At 41.5% G+C, this 17,464-nt stretch overlaps 1 protein-coding gene across 1 annotated transcript in view; it reads left to right on the forward strand.

Annotated features, from left to right (window-relative positions):
• Nucleotides 1–17,464, forward strand: part of gabbr2 (gamma-aminobutyric acid (GABA) B receptor, 2) — an 877,108-nt gene that overhangs the window by 725,652 nt on the left and 133,992 nt on the right. The window contains 1 exon segment of the mRNA XM_048608319.1: nucleotides 10,924–11,004. Coding sequence (XP_048464276.1) covers nucleotides 10,924–11,004 — 81 coding nt within the window.

Here is a 17,464-nt window from a genome sequence, read left to right on the forward strand (position 1 = left end):
TGCTGACATTTCTCTTTTATGCTTTCGACCAACTCCAAGCAAGAGAGTATTTGGGTTATTTGAGCAAATCTTCACTTGACATGTATAAGGCTTGTAGATTTAAGAGAAAGCTTACATTAATACTGTGAATGCTCAGACATCACAGGTAGAAAAAAAAACTCAACAAATCCTACTAGACAGAAAATAATCCAGGGAAAAGGGAATAAGAAAGACAAGAGCACTTATTAAAGATACCTGGTCATTCACCACTAATGCTCCTAAGACAGCTTGTCATTTCCAGTCATGTCGGTATTTTGGCTTGAATATTTTGGATATTCTGGGTATATGGGAGGTGCAGTGATCATGCACCTAGGTTCTGTCCATTCTTCGTGGCCCTTGGAGTACTGCAACAGAAGCCTCTCTCATAAAACATTGGAAACAATTAGGATTCACTCATAAGTGCCATAAGTTCAATGAATGCAATGCATATGAAAAATTTGAACATAGCTTTTTATATGTTCAAATTTCTTGTGAACAATGTAGTCAAATCACAATTTGCTGATATAGATTATATTATATTATAATGGAACAAAATTAAAAGAAAGTGTGCTCACATATGGCTGTCTTCAGAATTCAGTCAGTGACTTTAGAGATGCTCAGATAAGAGTGTTGAACAGAAGGGTTGCTGGGAGGATTAGACTGTGCACCAAATCTATTTAGTGCAAAAGCAGAAGGAAATACATCATTCTCAAATGATAGAAGTGTCAGCTTATCTCAAGATAGCACTGCAGAATGTCATTATGAAAGTAACTTGTAAAACATAATGAAAAGATTTTATTTTGGTTTGAAGTTGATCTATCTTTGTAGCATTCCTCTCTTCCATTCAAAAAACCTCCCCCTCTCTCCCACTCCTGCTGTGGCCTTCCATTCTTTCCCTAGTCTTCCTGTCATTCCCAGGCAAAAAGGAACCTGGATCCCAATGCAACCTATCTCCATTCCCAGAACTGCTCCCAGTGCAGGCCCCGTCCCATTCCCACTCCACGTGCAGGCATCTTTTACAGCCCTCTGCTCCACGCCAATCTCTGCCCCTGCTCTTAGCGCTGGCCTTTGTCCCAGGGTTCCCAGCCTTCTTGGCCCCTTCTGCCAGCATTGCATGTGCTGGTGATGACATAACTGCACACAGCTCGGTGACATCATTGGAACATGTGCTGATGTTTTCTACAGTCTGCTTCATCCCGGTCTGCATTTGCACATGCTCAATGGCCGTCACTCACAATTATAATAGACTAGGCCCAGTCCTGAGCCTGAGCTGAACTCCAAGGATAAGCCACATCCCTTTTCTGTATGTTGTACAATAAACTGGAATAAAGTTCCTTCTTTAACCCAGTCTTCCTACATTTGTTCAGATGTTACGCATGTTGAAGCAGATCCGGTTTGCAGAGGACACAAGCCGGATTGTTTTGTGTTGCAGACCCAAAAGAAATCCACAACCTAAGTAAAATATGATCTTAGATTAACATGACAGCATTCACTGGTACCTCCTACAGAAAATAGAATAATTCAGAATGTCTGAATCATAATATTTATAAACGCACACTATAGTTAAATGAAGGTGTGAACAGATGGTTTTTAAAATTATCTACCATGGAACACGAAAAAGGAGGCATCAATAGCTGGTTAACAGTAACATGCTGCTCATGAAGCATGGTGAGATCTGCTGTTGTTGTTTTCAGATTTTGAAAAGATTTTATCTTCTGACAAAATTGCCTTTTAAAATTTTAGCAAATTCAGTCAACTTGGCTGCAGGAATTGGCTGTGGCTGTATGTTTGTACAGTATTACAGTGAGTGGTGCAAAACTCATAGCAGTTACATAACCAGGCCATCAGTCAGCATTGTTCAGCTTGGTACTGTGAGACACTTACATAGGAAAGAATTGTGTCAGATTAAGGAGGTGGATCCTTATCCCAGATTTAATTGTTTAAATTGTGGCAAAGTCTTCTTACTCCTGCTCCTTGTCACTTTATCTGTAAGGGACCTTGTTATGAAATGTTTCACACATCAACTTTAGTCCCTCTCCCTCTATCGGATCTTGGATTAGGCAGAGTACTTCTTAGATGGAACCTTACCTGGTCGTAATGCCAAATGCAGAACTGTAAAGTGAGTACCACTCCTTGTAACAGGAGAAATGGAAACCCTTCATGTTGTGATGATGTAATGCAGGTTACTCTGCAGTGAGGAAAGCTTAGAATTCACCTTATGCTAACCCATGCCACTTAACATGCTTTACTCATCCTACTTTCCCATCGTACCTCCAATGCCCCTTTTCCATCCACATAGCCCCTTATAACCCCTTTGCCACCCTCTGCTCCTCTACTCATAAACCATGGACTCTCATAACCACTGTGCCAACTTAGTGCCTCTTTCCCACATCACCCTTTCCTTTTTGCCTGCAGTGTCAACTCATCTCATATCTACAAGTACCTGGGCACACAGGAGAAAAGAAATAAAGTTTTTCACTGAAAGTTCTGTATTGCAGACTAGATTCAGAAAAACACTCTCATTCATAACATTACATTTTGCTAGGTCCTGACAGGTTTGACATTTCTTGACAGGCTTTTTACTGGATTGACAGTTCCAAGAAGTTTAGGCATCTTCTGACGTAGTCATCTTCACAGTTAACAATCTCAGTGTACCTGACCCCTGACAGTGATCTTGAATCACCCTCCCAAAGGGAACCTGACCCTCTTTCCCCAGTGCAAATCTGAACCCCAGTGTCCGAGCATCATATCCATAGTGGTACAAAGGTGCATCATGACCATCTTAAAGAATTGTACACTCAACAGAGATAGTAAGAACTGCCGATGCTGGAGTCAGAGATAACACAATGTGGAGCTAGAGGAACACAACAGGCCAGGCAGCATCAGAGGAGCAGGAAAACTGACATTTCGGGTCGGGACCCTTCTTCAGAAATGGCTTCTGAAGAAGGGTCCCGACACGAAATGTCAACTTACCTGCTCCTCTGATGTTGCTTGGCCTGCTGTGTTCCACCAGCTCCAGCTCCACACTGTGTACACTCAACAGATCTGTTCTAAGTTGGCCTGTGCTGTACACTCTGGGTTCCAAGCAGTGAGGTTACTAAACTGAAACTAACTGGAAAGAGCTGATTATATAAATAACTATTTTTCTCTAGGAACCACATATTCATGAAGCTAGAGCTGACTCCACCTTCACGGAAATAGGAAATGCCATGTTTGTGGGCAGGACTTTTGATTTCAGACCACATGCAGAATTTTTCCCATGTTTGAGGAACTCTCTGACATGGTGAAAATTCTTAGGCTCCAGCTTCAGTTTGGTGCCCAATACACTGTATTGAGAACTTCTCACCACTTCACGTGCTCAGAAGGATTTTTTGCAGTTGATTGTTCAACAGAACAACCTGCCAATACCTTCCATGACCAGCATTTGAGTGCTCCATGAATCTGTCTTTGAGTGGTCAGTCTTAGTGCTGTAATTAATGGTGGGTAAACGATGCACGTTGATGAAACAGGAAAAGCACATTAATTAGAGTGACACAGTCATTGAAAGAGCGTGGCCACTGTTTGTCTTCTGATTTCTTTTGACCAGCATGCCCTACGTTTTGGCTATGTTTAAACACCGATTGAGACCTAAAGAACCGTTGACAACTAGGAAGGACAGGAGGCAAAGAAAAGGTGGAGGGGTGGCTATGTTAAGTAATGATGACATTAACACAAGGGAGATGGATGACCAAAGTTCAGGAAAACTGGATGTAGAAGCTGTCTTGGTAGAGCTGAGAAACAGTGGAGGCAAGAAATCACTTGTGATAGTAGTGTACAAATCCCTTAACAGTAACCACACAATAGGATGAAGTACAAAGATCAAAGTAATGTGAATAATGTGAAAAGGCAAATTTTGTTGAAGTTTTTGTCTTGCATTCATCAGAATAGTTCACAAGACCTGCCAATGTATGTAGACTACCAATCCAAAAGACTGGCAAATGGTATCAAACAACATGGCCTTTTGGCCGGTTGCAAAGAGCAAGGTACTAACTAGCCCATGATAGTAAAACAGAATAAAATAGAATAGAACATAATAGAATAGAATAGCTATTATTGTCACATAAACTCAATGAGAATAGTGAAAAGTTTATATGTCGCCAAATACAGCGCCAACTTAGATACAGAAGTACCTGGACACAGCTTCTTTTGTGACAAGATTCTAGACAATACAGGAATAAGATGTCCAGCATTACAGAAAAGAGTTCAGAACAGCAGACCACGCTGGCACTGAGCTTCCAGTCCGCACCGAGCCCTGGCTCAACACGGTGCTAGTGACATTCCACAGCAGGAGGCCACTGCAGGAGGCCGGAAGGTCACCATGCCAGACCTGCTGTGCCAGGCTGGGAGTTGACGTCTGAAGCCGGGAATCGTCACTTGCCGGAGACTGGGAATCATCGCCGGCGAATGAGGATCGTTGCTTGCCAGAGGTCGCTGGAGGCCAAGAGTCATCGTCGAATGCCGGGACTCGAAGGGGAAAACAACAGGAGAAGAAGAAGAGAAAAAGCAGTAGGAGGAAGAAAGAAAGAAGAGAAAGAAAAAAGACGAAGAGGAGCGGATGAGCTACGGGTGGAACCTTGTACTCCACCACCATCTTGCAGGGCCCAGCACTGAATGTAATTCTGTATTTGGCATTTAATGCAAGGAAAATTACATAGAAAACAACTGATGTTATGTTTCAGTTATGAAGGGAATCGGTGGCACCACGGCTCCCAGTATTGGCCTACTTATTTAAGGAAGACTGGAAATGTATTGGAAGCAGTTCAGGGAAGATAAACTCAACCAATACCTGAAATGGATATGTTTTCTTATGAGCGCAGGTTGGACAGTCTAGACTGGAATTTAACAGAGTAATTGATTACTTGATTCAAACATAAAAGAACCTGAAGGTTCTTGACGCGGATGGATGTAAAAAGGATGTTTCCTTTTGTGGGACAATCTAGAATTAGGGGTAAGGGATCATCCAATTAAAAGAGAGATAAGAAGGATATTTTTTTCACACAGAGGCTGGAGAGTCTTCAGAACCTTCTTCCTCAAAATTTGGTAGAGAAGAGGAGTGTCTGCATATTTTTGATGCAGAAATAGATTCTTGATATATAAGCGGATGATAGGTTATCAGGAGTAGGAGTGAATGTGGAATAATCAAATCAACCTTTATCCTATTGAATGGTGGAGCTGGCTCAGGGAACTGAGTGTCCGAACCCCAGTTCTTAATTTGTGTGTTGCAAATCTAGGGAAGGAACTGGATAAGTAAGTAGTTAGTTGAGTAGACTTTCTTTGAACTGCTTTCAGTGTATTTCCAGCTTTCCTTAAATAAGTAGGCCAATACTGTGAGCCATAGTCTCATGATGCCCTATATAACTGAAGCGTAATTGTTTTGTTTCTAATTTTCCTTGTAGTAATGCCAACATTCTACATGCTTGCCTAATTAATATATTACATTCTATATTATTTCCCTAAATAAGCAGAAGACAATCCCAGCTCAGAGTTTCCAAATTACTTAACCATTCTTCACTATGTATTCGACAGTTCAAAAACTTTCTTAGAAAAGATACTTACTACATTATTAGTGAAACAAAGTTAGCAACAAATTATTATGAATACAGTTTGGTAGTAGCACTCCTCTTTGTGGATCTATAAACATTGCAGAAGAAGTTATCTCTACACCCACTGAAAAGGGCCTGCCCAACGTCCAGCCATACTGACTGAGTCAATCATTTGTCCTGATCCCAGCATCTTCAATAAATGAGGTACTCAGTTTCAGGTCAGCAGCCTCAGTCATTTACTAAATATGAATCTGACAAAATGAATGAAAGCTTTATGGAGGAAGAACTGAGACCGAATGACATAATTGTTAAGAGCAAAGGCACTGGTTGCTAGACACTCATTTTTTCAGAACTTGAAGAATTGTCCACACTATTAAGTGACATATCCAAGAACTTTCAATACATTGCACTAAGGGTGGAGTTTTCAACAGATGGTCTGAGCCAGAACAATGTGATAGACAGAATTAGGAGCTCACTTTAGCTCTTTAGTGAGCTATGGCATGAGTACCTTCCTTCTAGATTGCCTGCCTAATCAAAAAGTGTAAGTAGGATGGCAAACCAAAACTGTCAAAGGAAAGATTAGTGACCCCAGCATAGGTAAGAAAGACTGAGCTCAATAACGGTTCCTGAGGCTGCAGCAATCATAGGAATGGGAGGACAACTAGGAAGACTGAAGGACCTGCTGCTGGATCTGAGAGACTGCAATAAGACACCCTTTTCCAAGTAACAAGAGGCTAGACTCTCAAACCATATAGATGTGAATAAAAATGACCAAAGGAGTCAATGATGATGTGTGACTCTTCAACCTGAGGATAGTGTACCACAAGGATTCAAGAATTCAGGAGGGCAGAAATTATGAGTAACACTTTCAGGTGCCAAACTACGCACTCTGCCTTTCCCAGTATTTTCTTGTACACCATTCTTCGGACTGACACGTGTTGTAGGCCTCACCAGGCACCTCTTCAAAATCCAACTGGCTGTCACCACTCACCAATATCCTACTGGTATTTTGCACCTGTGCTTTACAGTCGCCTCCACAAACCCTTTCAACAGCTCGACACAAATCAGAGCAAACACTTGTATCTTCCTGCTTTCTTTCCTTGTATAGGAAGAGAGCGCCAAATGGCTAGGAGAAGGAGCGGTGTAGTTTAAAGTTGGTTTAAGAACTTAACTGTTGTTATACATCTGCTGACAAAGCAATCAACAAGTACAGTGTTATAGAAATTCGGAGAAGATGCAAGCCAGACCTTTTGTTTATTTTGAGACAGCAAGAACTGCAGATGCTGGAGTCAGAGTCAATACAGTGTGGGGCTGGAGGAGCATTGCAGGTCAGGCAGCATCAGAGGTGCAAGATAGTCAACATTTCGGGCGTACATCCTCCTGATAAAGGGTCTAGACCAAAACGTCGACTCTCCTGCTCCTCTGATGCTGCCTGACCTGCCGTGTTCCTCTAGCTCCACACTGTATTGACTTCTGTTTATTTTGATGATAATATTTCACATCAGACTCTGAACTCTTCTCCCAGTCATTTTGGAGAGGCTAGAACGTAAATAAGGCCAGGCTATACTGTACTGTGCCATTACAGAAACAAAGTCAGCATAATGCAGGGGCTGATTTGGAGCTTTGTTCATACAGAGTATGAGGCACCTGAACCATGAACCCCTCAGTTGTACAGCTGCTCACAGGTTTTTGCCTGTGGAGAAGGAGACACCAGATGAGGAGGCTAAGCTTGACAAAGATAGTGGGAGGAAATCATCATGGGATGAAGCATTAGTTTAGAGATACTTCACCCAAGCTGTATCATGAATGATGGTGGCAAATTATTTGTAGTATTTACACTGTGTTTCATTTGCAAATGTACAATGGGAAAACGTGATCTGCTGGTAAATACATAGGGCAGGCAGGCCGATATTGGAGATTTTGATTTACTACTGGAGTTGGAAATAGTTGTATGACACTCAGTTCAGATTTTAACATCTGCCAAAATGTTCTTGCAGCAATGAATTTTGCCTAAAAATGATTTTTAATCAGATAATTGTCCAATTCTCTTCTGAAAGTAATGATTGAATCTACCTCCAACACACTCTCATACAGAGCTGCTGTTAGGAAATTGATCTCAATGAGAATTTACACCAGTATTTCTGCTGCATTCAGTAACTTTATGTGTAGCATGAAGAGCAATGAGCAGAAATTTAAATTTAAAGAAATACAGGCAGGTGTGTCAGGTAGAGAATTATGTTCTCAAAAATCTGTTCCCTGACCCAATCCAGCTTCAAACTTACCATTTTCTGGCTTTAACTGAAGCCAACAGGACCAAAGGAAGTGGATTCTAACCTTAAATAGGATAATGAAACTATGAATCACGTTTGTGTTCTCCTTATGAAGTTTATAACATCAATTGTGTTTCCCAAGCATTGAGAAATACGGCAGCATTCTCAATGCAAGAACTTGCTGGATCTGGAAAGTTGACCTCACATCCACCTTCTGGTTTGAGGTACCTCTCTGAGGAATCCCCATGATTGTACACTTCATCCCTCCAACCCTATTAGGTTTCCTCCCTCGCTTCTCCACCACTAACTAGGCTACCGTCAACCAGAAACTCGACCACATAAACATAATGGCTGCAAGAGCAGGTGAGAGGCTAGGAGTACTGGGCGAGTAACTCACCTCCTGACTCACAGAGCCTGCCCACCATCTACAAGGCACAAGTCAGGAGTGTGATAGAATACTCTCGACTTATCTGAATGGGTGCAGCTCCAACAACATTCAAGAAGCTTGACATCATCCAGGACAGAGCAGCCTGCTTTGATTAGCACTACATCCACAAGCGTCCACATCCTCCACCACCGATGCTCAGTAGCAGCAGTGTGTACTATCTACAAGATGCACAGCAGAAATTCACCAAGGATTTTTAGATAGCATCTTCCAAACTCAGGACTGCTTCCATCGAGAAGGACAAGGGCAACAGATAGGGCAGCCACCACTTGTGAGTTCCTCTCCAAGGAACTCACCGTTCCCTCACTGTTGCTGGATCAAAATTCCTTCTCTAAGGTCATTCTGGTCTACGTACAGCATAAGGTTCAAGAAGAAAGCTCACTACCACCTTCACAAGGCCAATTAGATATGGGCAATAAATGCTAGCCAGCGTGCAACACCCATGTCCCATGTGTGAATAAATAATAAAGCCCCCAAACCTCTCAACCTTGACCATAGTACAGCAAACCTCACCCCAATGGACCTCACATGCCCCACTTCCTTCTATCTAGTAGATCCTTCTTGTTGCCATTACCCCCTCCAATTAGCCTGATCCTCAGCCCTTTTATGCCTTCTCATTCTTTTTACATCTTCCAGGTGGGAATATGTTCTCCAAATCCACTCTATCCTGCCAGTTCACAATGATGAAAACCTGTGCAAAATCTCCTGGCCAGTCATCTTCTCCTCACGGAAAACAGTTGCAACCTCTTCATTCTGTCCTCATAGCTGAAGTTTCTCATTCCTGGAACCATTCTAATAAATCTCTTCTGCACTCTTTCCAATGCGTTCACATCTTTCCTAATATGCGGCATCCACAACTGTACACAATACTCCAGCTGATGTCAAACAAGTGCCTTATTCAGGGTCAAGTTCACCTCCTTGCTCTTGAACTCTATGCCCCTATTAAAAAAGCTGAGAACACTATGCCAACTACTGTCTCTACCTGTCCTGCCACCTTCAATGATCTATGCACATATACATCCAGATTCATCTGCTCTTGCATCCCCTCTGGAATTGTACCCCCTAATTTTTATTATCTTCCGATGTTCTTCTGAGCAAAGTGCATCACCTCAAACTTCTCTTCTTTGAACCTTACTTGTCATCTATCTGCCCATTCCACCAATTTGCAAAGTCCTTCTGTTGTTCCATGTGGTCCTCCTCACAGTTTACAATTCTTACAAGTTATGTGTCATTTGCAAAATTGTATTTACTCCTGCACACCAAGATTCAGATAATTAATGTACATCAGGAAAAACAAGAGCCCCAGAACTGACTGCTGGGAACTCTACCACAAACACTTCCTTTGTAATTGTCTAAAGAAGGTTAATAAAATGTTGGTACAGAAAAGCAGTTTGTGGTGTAATAATAGAAGAAATATGTGTTTTAAGCTCTTAATGCAGAGATGTTGCGTGCAATGCTTGAGATGCAAAGAAGTTTGTCTCATTTAATACTCATGATTCCAACTCCAGAGAAAATGCAGACTGGTAGCTTGGCTCATGAAGCACACTCATATGATCTGGAAATGAATGTGGTAGAAGTTTACACTACTTAAGTAAGCTATCAAATTAAAATGACTATGTAATACTGTTTAGCAGGTAGACGTTCCAAATTAATCTCCAGATAGACAAGTTAAATGAATCAATCCACAGTATGTAAAGCAAAATTACAAGTTGGTGCACACTGTGATTCAGTATTATAAATAATTTTAACAGAAAAGAATACATTAATGAAATGAGAGTCAGCACTGGTGCCATATGTGTTTTTACAATTCATTCAGGTCCAGATGAAGTAAAGCTTCAAATCATCAATAGATCAATGGATATTTAATGTTTTCTTATCAGTATTAGACTAGAAACATAATGACATATTCCAAAGAATCTTTTCATTGTCTTTGTCCAGGAAATAGATATCCATTCATCAAGAACATTTAAACATACCTTCTATCGGTTTGGACACTATCTTCTGAGTGTAACACTAAAAGAAAATGAAGTTGAAGCCTAAGTAGAAACCTCCCTTGACTGTCAATTGATTACATTAACCCATGATTGATTTCCTGATATGTTTTCTGAGTGAAGGTTCTGCATTTTGAGGGCCTAATCATAAGTACTGCTAATACGTATATCATTAATATAAGAATGATTTGGCTTAAATGAATCAGTGTTTATTAGTTTGATGCATTCAGGAACTAACTAAAATACCCGGACCCAGTGTTACTTTTTTGGAAGGGATTCACAAATATGTTAACTTTTCCTGCCCAAAATAAGCAAGAAACAATCCATCTCAAAAAATTGATATTCAATTTGACAGACATAGGCAGGATTTTAATGAGATAAAGTTATTTCTATTCCAGATAACAATTTAATCTGCAGGGGTTTGAACACCTGGCTACCTCATTTCCTAGTTTTCATTCAGTTTGAAGCAACTTTAACTTGTGTGATGGAGTGATGATTGAACAAGCATAGAGAAACAGATCAATCAAGTGTAGATTATTGCCGTACAGATAATATAATATTCAGAACATCAATTCTTTGGTGATATGTGAATGTCTTGTTCCCTCTTTTTTTTTCAGACAAAATAGAAGTTAAAGTTGGAGAATATAATGCCATAGCTGACTCCTTGGAACTAATTAACAACACTCTTAGATTTCAAGGTAGGACAAGCACAATGTTCATACATGATACATTTGAAATTCAGTGGGGTGAGATCTGCAATTCAGGATTCACCTATATTTCAGTGGAGCTAAATCTTCAGCTTCAGTGAATGATATTTGTTGTGTATGTTTAAAGCTGCACCCATCCAGCCAAATGCGAGTATTTCATCACATTTCCAACTGTGCCTGGTCCAGTTCAGTTTCTGATGAATATAACCTTTGGGATTTTAATTGTTGGGAATTTGAATGTCAAATGAACGTGGTTAAACTTTCTCTTGTTGGACACAGTTTTAGCCAAGCATCTGTGTTGTATGAATGTTACTTGCCATTTATCGGTCTAAGCCTGAATTTAGTTTATGTCTGTTGAATGCAGGCACAGACTGCTTTGTGCTCATGCAAGGAATATTGAAATTCAAAATGCACATACAGCAAACAATTAGGAGGTCAAATTTTACTTGGCCTTTGTTGGAAGGGAATTTGAGTGCACAAACAAAGAAGTCTTCCTAAGATTGTACAGAACTTTGGTGAGACCATATCTGAAATACTGTAAGTAGTGTTGGTATCCATATTTGGGGAAAGATAAATTTGCACTGGAGGCCATACAGCAAAGTTTCACTCAATCAATTCCTGGAATAAGGCATTGCCCGAAATGAGAAAGATGCTATCTTTCTTTCTGTCTTTTATTGAAGCCCAGTGTTGTATGTATGCTGGACAAATTGATAGAGGGCTCCAGGAGAGCAGATAACCATCATTAATTTCCTACTTGCATCTGGAGAGAAACACACCTTGAAACTTTATACAGGCTACAGCATGCATGTTACACTTCTTATACTTCAATATCCACGTGTCAGATATTATTTTTATTTCCCACAGTCATTACAGGCATTGTCTGTTCCTCATCCAAGGCCTTATTAGCATGGCTTCTTGCCACTAACATTGACTGTCTGGATGGCCTGTGTGTTATTCATCTGTACATCTCCAGTTACCCCCAGGCTTTGCTAACTTTACTTATTACTGACTATATAGCTAAAGCTTATCTCACTTAGCCCATTCCATTCTTCCTGTTACCCCTGTGCTTTTGGCCCTTGGCCTAGCCCAAGGTAGCCAATGCAGTGACATTGTCTTTTCCTTTCATGCTCTGCCACCCATCAGGTATTCAGCTTAGGATTGTAAAAGCAAGCCATCTGTGCAATTTAGTCCTCCGCTTAAGTTCCCTGAACTAACACCTCATCGTGCCAATTTCTAAATCCCCGCATCCATCTTCTATGTGTCTACTTGGTGTGATTAATCAAGCATATTAGAGATGAATTAATAAAAGTTATTCAATAACAAGTTGCAGGAGATGATTCGAATCGGTCGATGTATCTGTATATTTGTCAGCTAATTCCACAGTTCCTCCCACTAGCTGGTGGATTCAAGTTGTTTAACATTGTCTAAGGAAACAAAAAATGCTGGAAATCACTATGGGTCAGGCAGCATCCGTGGAGAGAGAGCAAGCTAATGTTTCGAGTCTCGATGACACTTCATCAGAGCTGCCTTGAAGTGTGGAGGGTGCAGAATTTGTGCAATAGTTAAAGGATTGCAGGGTGGAGTGCTGAGGGAGAAAGGATGTTGATAGTTCAGATAAAGTGATGGGAAAGTGAGAACAGCAGAACAATGGTGTGTCCAACTACCAGACAGGAAAGAACAGACAGTCCCACTGGAGTTGGGGAAGGGGAGAGAGGACATGGTGACAGAGGATGTAACAAGTAAATCTAAAAGAGAGGGAAGGAATGGGGGTGGGTTCACAATCTGAAGGTGTTGAGCCCAGAAGGTTGTAAAGTGCCTAGTCTGAAGATGAGATGTTGCTCCTTGAGTTTATGCTGTGATTCACTGGAGCATTGCAGATTGCCGAGGACATTCAAGTGGACAAGTCTGCTAAGGCTCAGGCATGTTGCTGGACTAAGTCTTATACACTTCCTGTGCCTTGGTTCAGATTAGGCTGAAGTATTCAGTTACTGGTGGGATTATATACAAGGACTGCTTTGGTATTTTATCAGGTTGTCTCTCACGCTATCCACAGCTTGCTTCTTTATATATTTCAACCAGTTACACCTTTCGCAGTCTTGCTGGTACCTGTGATTGCTGCAATTTCTGATAACCTTCTTCACTGTCCATGATACTGCCTATTTTGGTGTCATCCGCAAACTTACTAATCGTGCCTTGTACATTCTTATCCAAATCATTGATATAGATAACAAACACCAATGGGCCCTGCACCAACCCCTGAGGCACACCACTAGTCGCAGACATCCAGTCTGACAAGTGTCCATCCACTATTACCCTCTGCTTCCTACCATCAAGTCAATTGTGTATGCAATTTGCCAATTCTCCCTGGATTCAATGCGATCTAACCTTCCAGAGCAGCCTACCATGTGACTGGTACACCGAATTGTTATAGACGGGGCACAATCAATTGTTCCTGGATCAAAGCTCTTACTGCCATGTGGTAATACAATATTTCCCATTGCACATGTATGCAACAGTTGAGCCTCTATTGTTGCCCGTTATAGTCTCTATTCAATAAATCAGATGAGCATATACAACCAAAGAGGCTTCTGCACGAAAATAAAACAGGGAATTGCAGTTGCTGGAGATTTGAAACAAAAAGGAAAATTGCTGGCAAAACTCAGCAGGTCTGACAGCAATTAATGGGAGAAAACAGAATTAATGTTTCGATTTCGGTGATTCTTCATCAGACCATTTCTGGTGAAGAGTTAACAAACTTGAAATGTTAACTCTGATTTCTTTCCACAAATGCTGCCAAACCTATTGATCATCACCAGCAATTTCTGGTTCAGGTTTCTATACTATCTCTATCTAAATGAGTACTTATTGTATTTCACCCCATCTCTACTGCATGTGTTGGTATATTAAGCAACCTTTAAAAATAATTCTCCCTAATTGCCCCAATATTCTGTACCCTAAATAAAGTCAAATGATGCTAGTAAAACTTGGATTGTCAGGGCAATGCCAATCAATGGATTATCACAGAGTCATTGAGTCCTACAGCATGGAGACAGGCCTTCAGCCCAAACTGGTCCATGCCAAACAAAATGTTCATGCATGTTAATCCCATTGCCCTGTGCTTGGCCCATATCCCTCTAAACCTTTCCTTTCCATGTCTTCGTCCAAATGCCTTTCAAATGTTGTTAATGGACCTGCCTAAAACATTTTCGCTGGCAGATCATTTCATTCCATATGCATCCCATTGTGAAAAAGTTGCCCCTCAGGTTCCCATGTATTCTTTCCCCTCATACCTTAAACTGATGCCCTCTAGTCCTCGATTCCCCAACCCTGGAAAAAGTACTGAGTGCATTCGTCCTTATCCATACCTCTCATGATCTTATACACTTCTATAAGATTTCCCTCAGTCACCTATACTCTGATGATAAAAGTCCTAGCTTGTCCAACCTCTCCCTATAACTCAGTTCTTGAGTGCTGGCAACGTCCTTGTAAATTTCTTCTGCACACTTTCCAGTTTAGTAACATCCTTCCTATAGCAAGGTGACCAAAACTGAACACTCCAAGTGTGGCCTCACCAATGTCCTGTACAACTGCAACATAACTTCCCAACTTCTATACTCAGTGCCCTGACTGATGATGGTCAATGTGCCAAAAGCCTTGTTCACTGCCCTGTCCTCCTGTATTTCCACTCTCCGAGAACAGTGCACCCGAACCCAAAAGTCCCTCTGTTCCACTACACTCATTAAGACCTCAACATTCACCATAAAACTCCTACTTTGATTTGATTTTCCAAAATGCAACACCTCACACTTATCTATATAAAACTCCATTTGCCATTTCTTGGCCCACTTCCCCAGATGATCAAGATCTTGCTGCAATTTCTGATAACCTTCTTCACTGTCCATGATACTGTCTATTTTGGTGTCATCCACAAACTTACTAATCGTGCCTTGTACATTCTTATCCAAATCATTGATATAGATAACAAACACCAATGGGCCCTGCACCAACCCCTGAGGCACACCACTAGTCACAGACCTCCAGTCTGACAAGCATCCACCCACTATTACCCTCTGCTTCCTACCATCAAGTCAATTTGTATGCAATTTGCCAATTCTCCCTGGATTCAATGCGATCTAACCTTCCAGAGCAGCCTACCATGTGACTGGTACCAAGATCTTACTGAAATCCATATAGACTATGTCTACCACCCTGCCCTCATCAACCCTTTCTGGTCACTTCATCAAAGAACTCTAACAAATTTGTGAGGCATGATCTCCCACGCACGAAGCCATACTGACTACTCCTAATCAAACACTGTCTTTCCAAATGCATGTATATCTTATCCCTCAGAACCTTCTCAAGTAACTTATCTACCACAGGTGTTAGGCTTACTGGTCTATAGTTCCCAGGTTTTTCTTTGCAGCCTTTCTTGAATAAGGGCACAACATTTGCTACCCTGCAGTCTTCCAGGACCTCACCCATGGCTAACGATGATGCAAATATATCAGCCAGGGCCCCCATAATTTCTCCTCGAGCCTCTTGCAGGGTTGTTGGTCCTGGTTCAGGACCAGGAGATTTATCCACCTTCATACATTCTAATATGTTCAATAGCTCATGTACTATGATATGGACTGTCCCCAAGATATCACCACTAACTTCTCCAAGTTCCCAAGTCTTCATGTCTTTCTCCACAGTAAACACAGAGGAGAAATATTCATTGGGGACCTCGCCCATCTCCTGCGGTTCCACACATACATGTCCGTTTTGGTCCTTCGGGGGTCTTATTGTCTCTCTAGTTATTCTTTTTCCTTTGATATGCTTAAAGAATCTCTTTGGATTCACCCTAATCTTCTCAGCCAAAGCTATCTTATCACCCTCCTGATTTCCTTCTTCAGTAAACTTCTGCATCACCTATGTACCTCCAGCGATTCCCTTGATCCCTGTTGCTTGTACCTGAGCCATGGTCAAAGTGTCAATATCTCTTGTTATCCAGTGTTCCTTACTCCTGCCAACTTTGCCTTTCACCCTCACAGGAACATACAGACCTTGAACTCTCGCCGTCACACTTTTAAAGGCCTCCCACTTACCAGATATCCCTTTGCCAGCAAACAAACTACTCCAATCAACCCTTGCAAGCTCCTGTCTAATTCCATCAAAATTTGCCTTGCACCAATTTAGAAGTTGAACCTGTGGACCAGTTTTGTCCCTCTCCATAACTATTTTAAAATTAATGGAACTATGGTCACTGGTCCCAAAGTGCTCCCTCACTGTCACCTCAGTCACTTGGCCTGCCCTATTTCCCAATGATAGGTCGAGTTTTTCCCCTTCCCAAGTAGGAGCCTCTATATACCGCTTGAGGAAAATTTCCTGAACACACTTAACAAATTTCACTCCATCTAAGCCCTAAACACTATGGCAGTCCCAGTCTATGTTAGAAGAATTAAAATCCCCTACTATGACAACCCTATTGCTCCTGCAAGTCTCCCCAGTCTACCTGCATTTTTGTTCCTTTAATTCCCATTGACTATTTGGGGGCTTACAGTACAACCCCAAAAACGTCACCATCCCCTTTTTACTTCTTAGCCCCTCCCAAAAACCTCACTGGATGATCCCTCCATTATTTCATCTTAGGTCAATGACTTAAAAGAAATTCTGGGATTTGCATTTTAATCAATAGAAACCTGTATCTCCTTTCTAACTGATTAAAGATTCAACAGGAGGCAGTGAGCCAGCCATTTTTAAGGTTGTTACGTTTCTGCTTATAAATTCTGTGTCGGTATACCTCATCTCCCACACTACACCTGAGGAAGAAGCAGAGCTCAAAGCTAGTTTATAAAAAAAACCTGTTGGACTATAACCTGGTATGGTGTGATTTTTGCTCTTGTCCACCCTAGTCCAGCATTGACACCTCCACATCCGAGATAGAGTAGATAGGGTGAAGCTATTTTCTTTGGGAAAGTGATTAAAAAAAGGCATAGGTTTAACATGTAAAAAATCAACGGCGATGTGAGAAAAACACTTCTTTGTTTTGCAGACGTTTCATTACCCTGCTGGGTAACGTCCTCAGTGCAGCCTCCGATGGAGCGTCGGTGTGTTTTCCCGCCTGGTTTTTAAACTCTGGGGTCCATTGAGATGGATTGCCTCACTTCCGGTTTTCCTTCATAGTGGAATGTATATGGGGTCGAGTTCAACGTGTTTATTAATAGCATGCTCCGTGGAGTGCCAGGCTTCTAGGAATTCTCATGCCTGTCTCTGCCTAGCTTGTCCCAGGATTTTGGTGTTGTCCCAGTCGAAATGGTGGTTCTCCTCGTCCACGTGGATTGAGATGAGTGAGTACTGGTCGTGTCTTTTTGTAGCCAGTAGGTGTTCATGTACCCTTGTTGTTAGTTTCCTTCCTGTTTGTCCGATGTAGTGTTTCTCGCAGTAACTGCAGGGGATCTTGTAGATGACA

Source organism: Rhincodon typus, chromosome 2 (assembly GCF_021869965.1).
Source record: "Rhincodon typus isolate 14 chromosome 2, sRhiTyp1.1, whole genome shotgun sequence".
NCBI lineage: Eukaryota > Metazoa > Chordata > Chondrichthyes > Orectolobiformes > Rhincodontidae > Rhincodon > Rhincodon typus.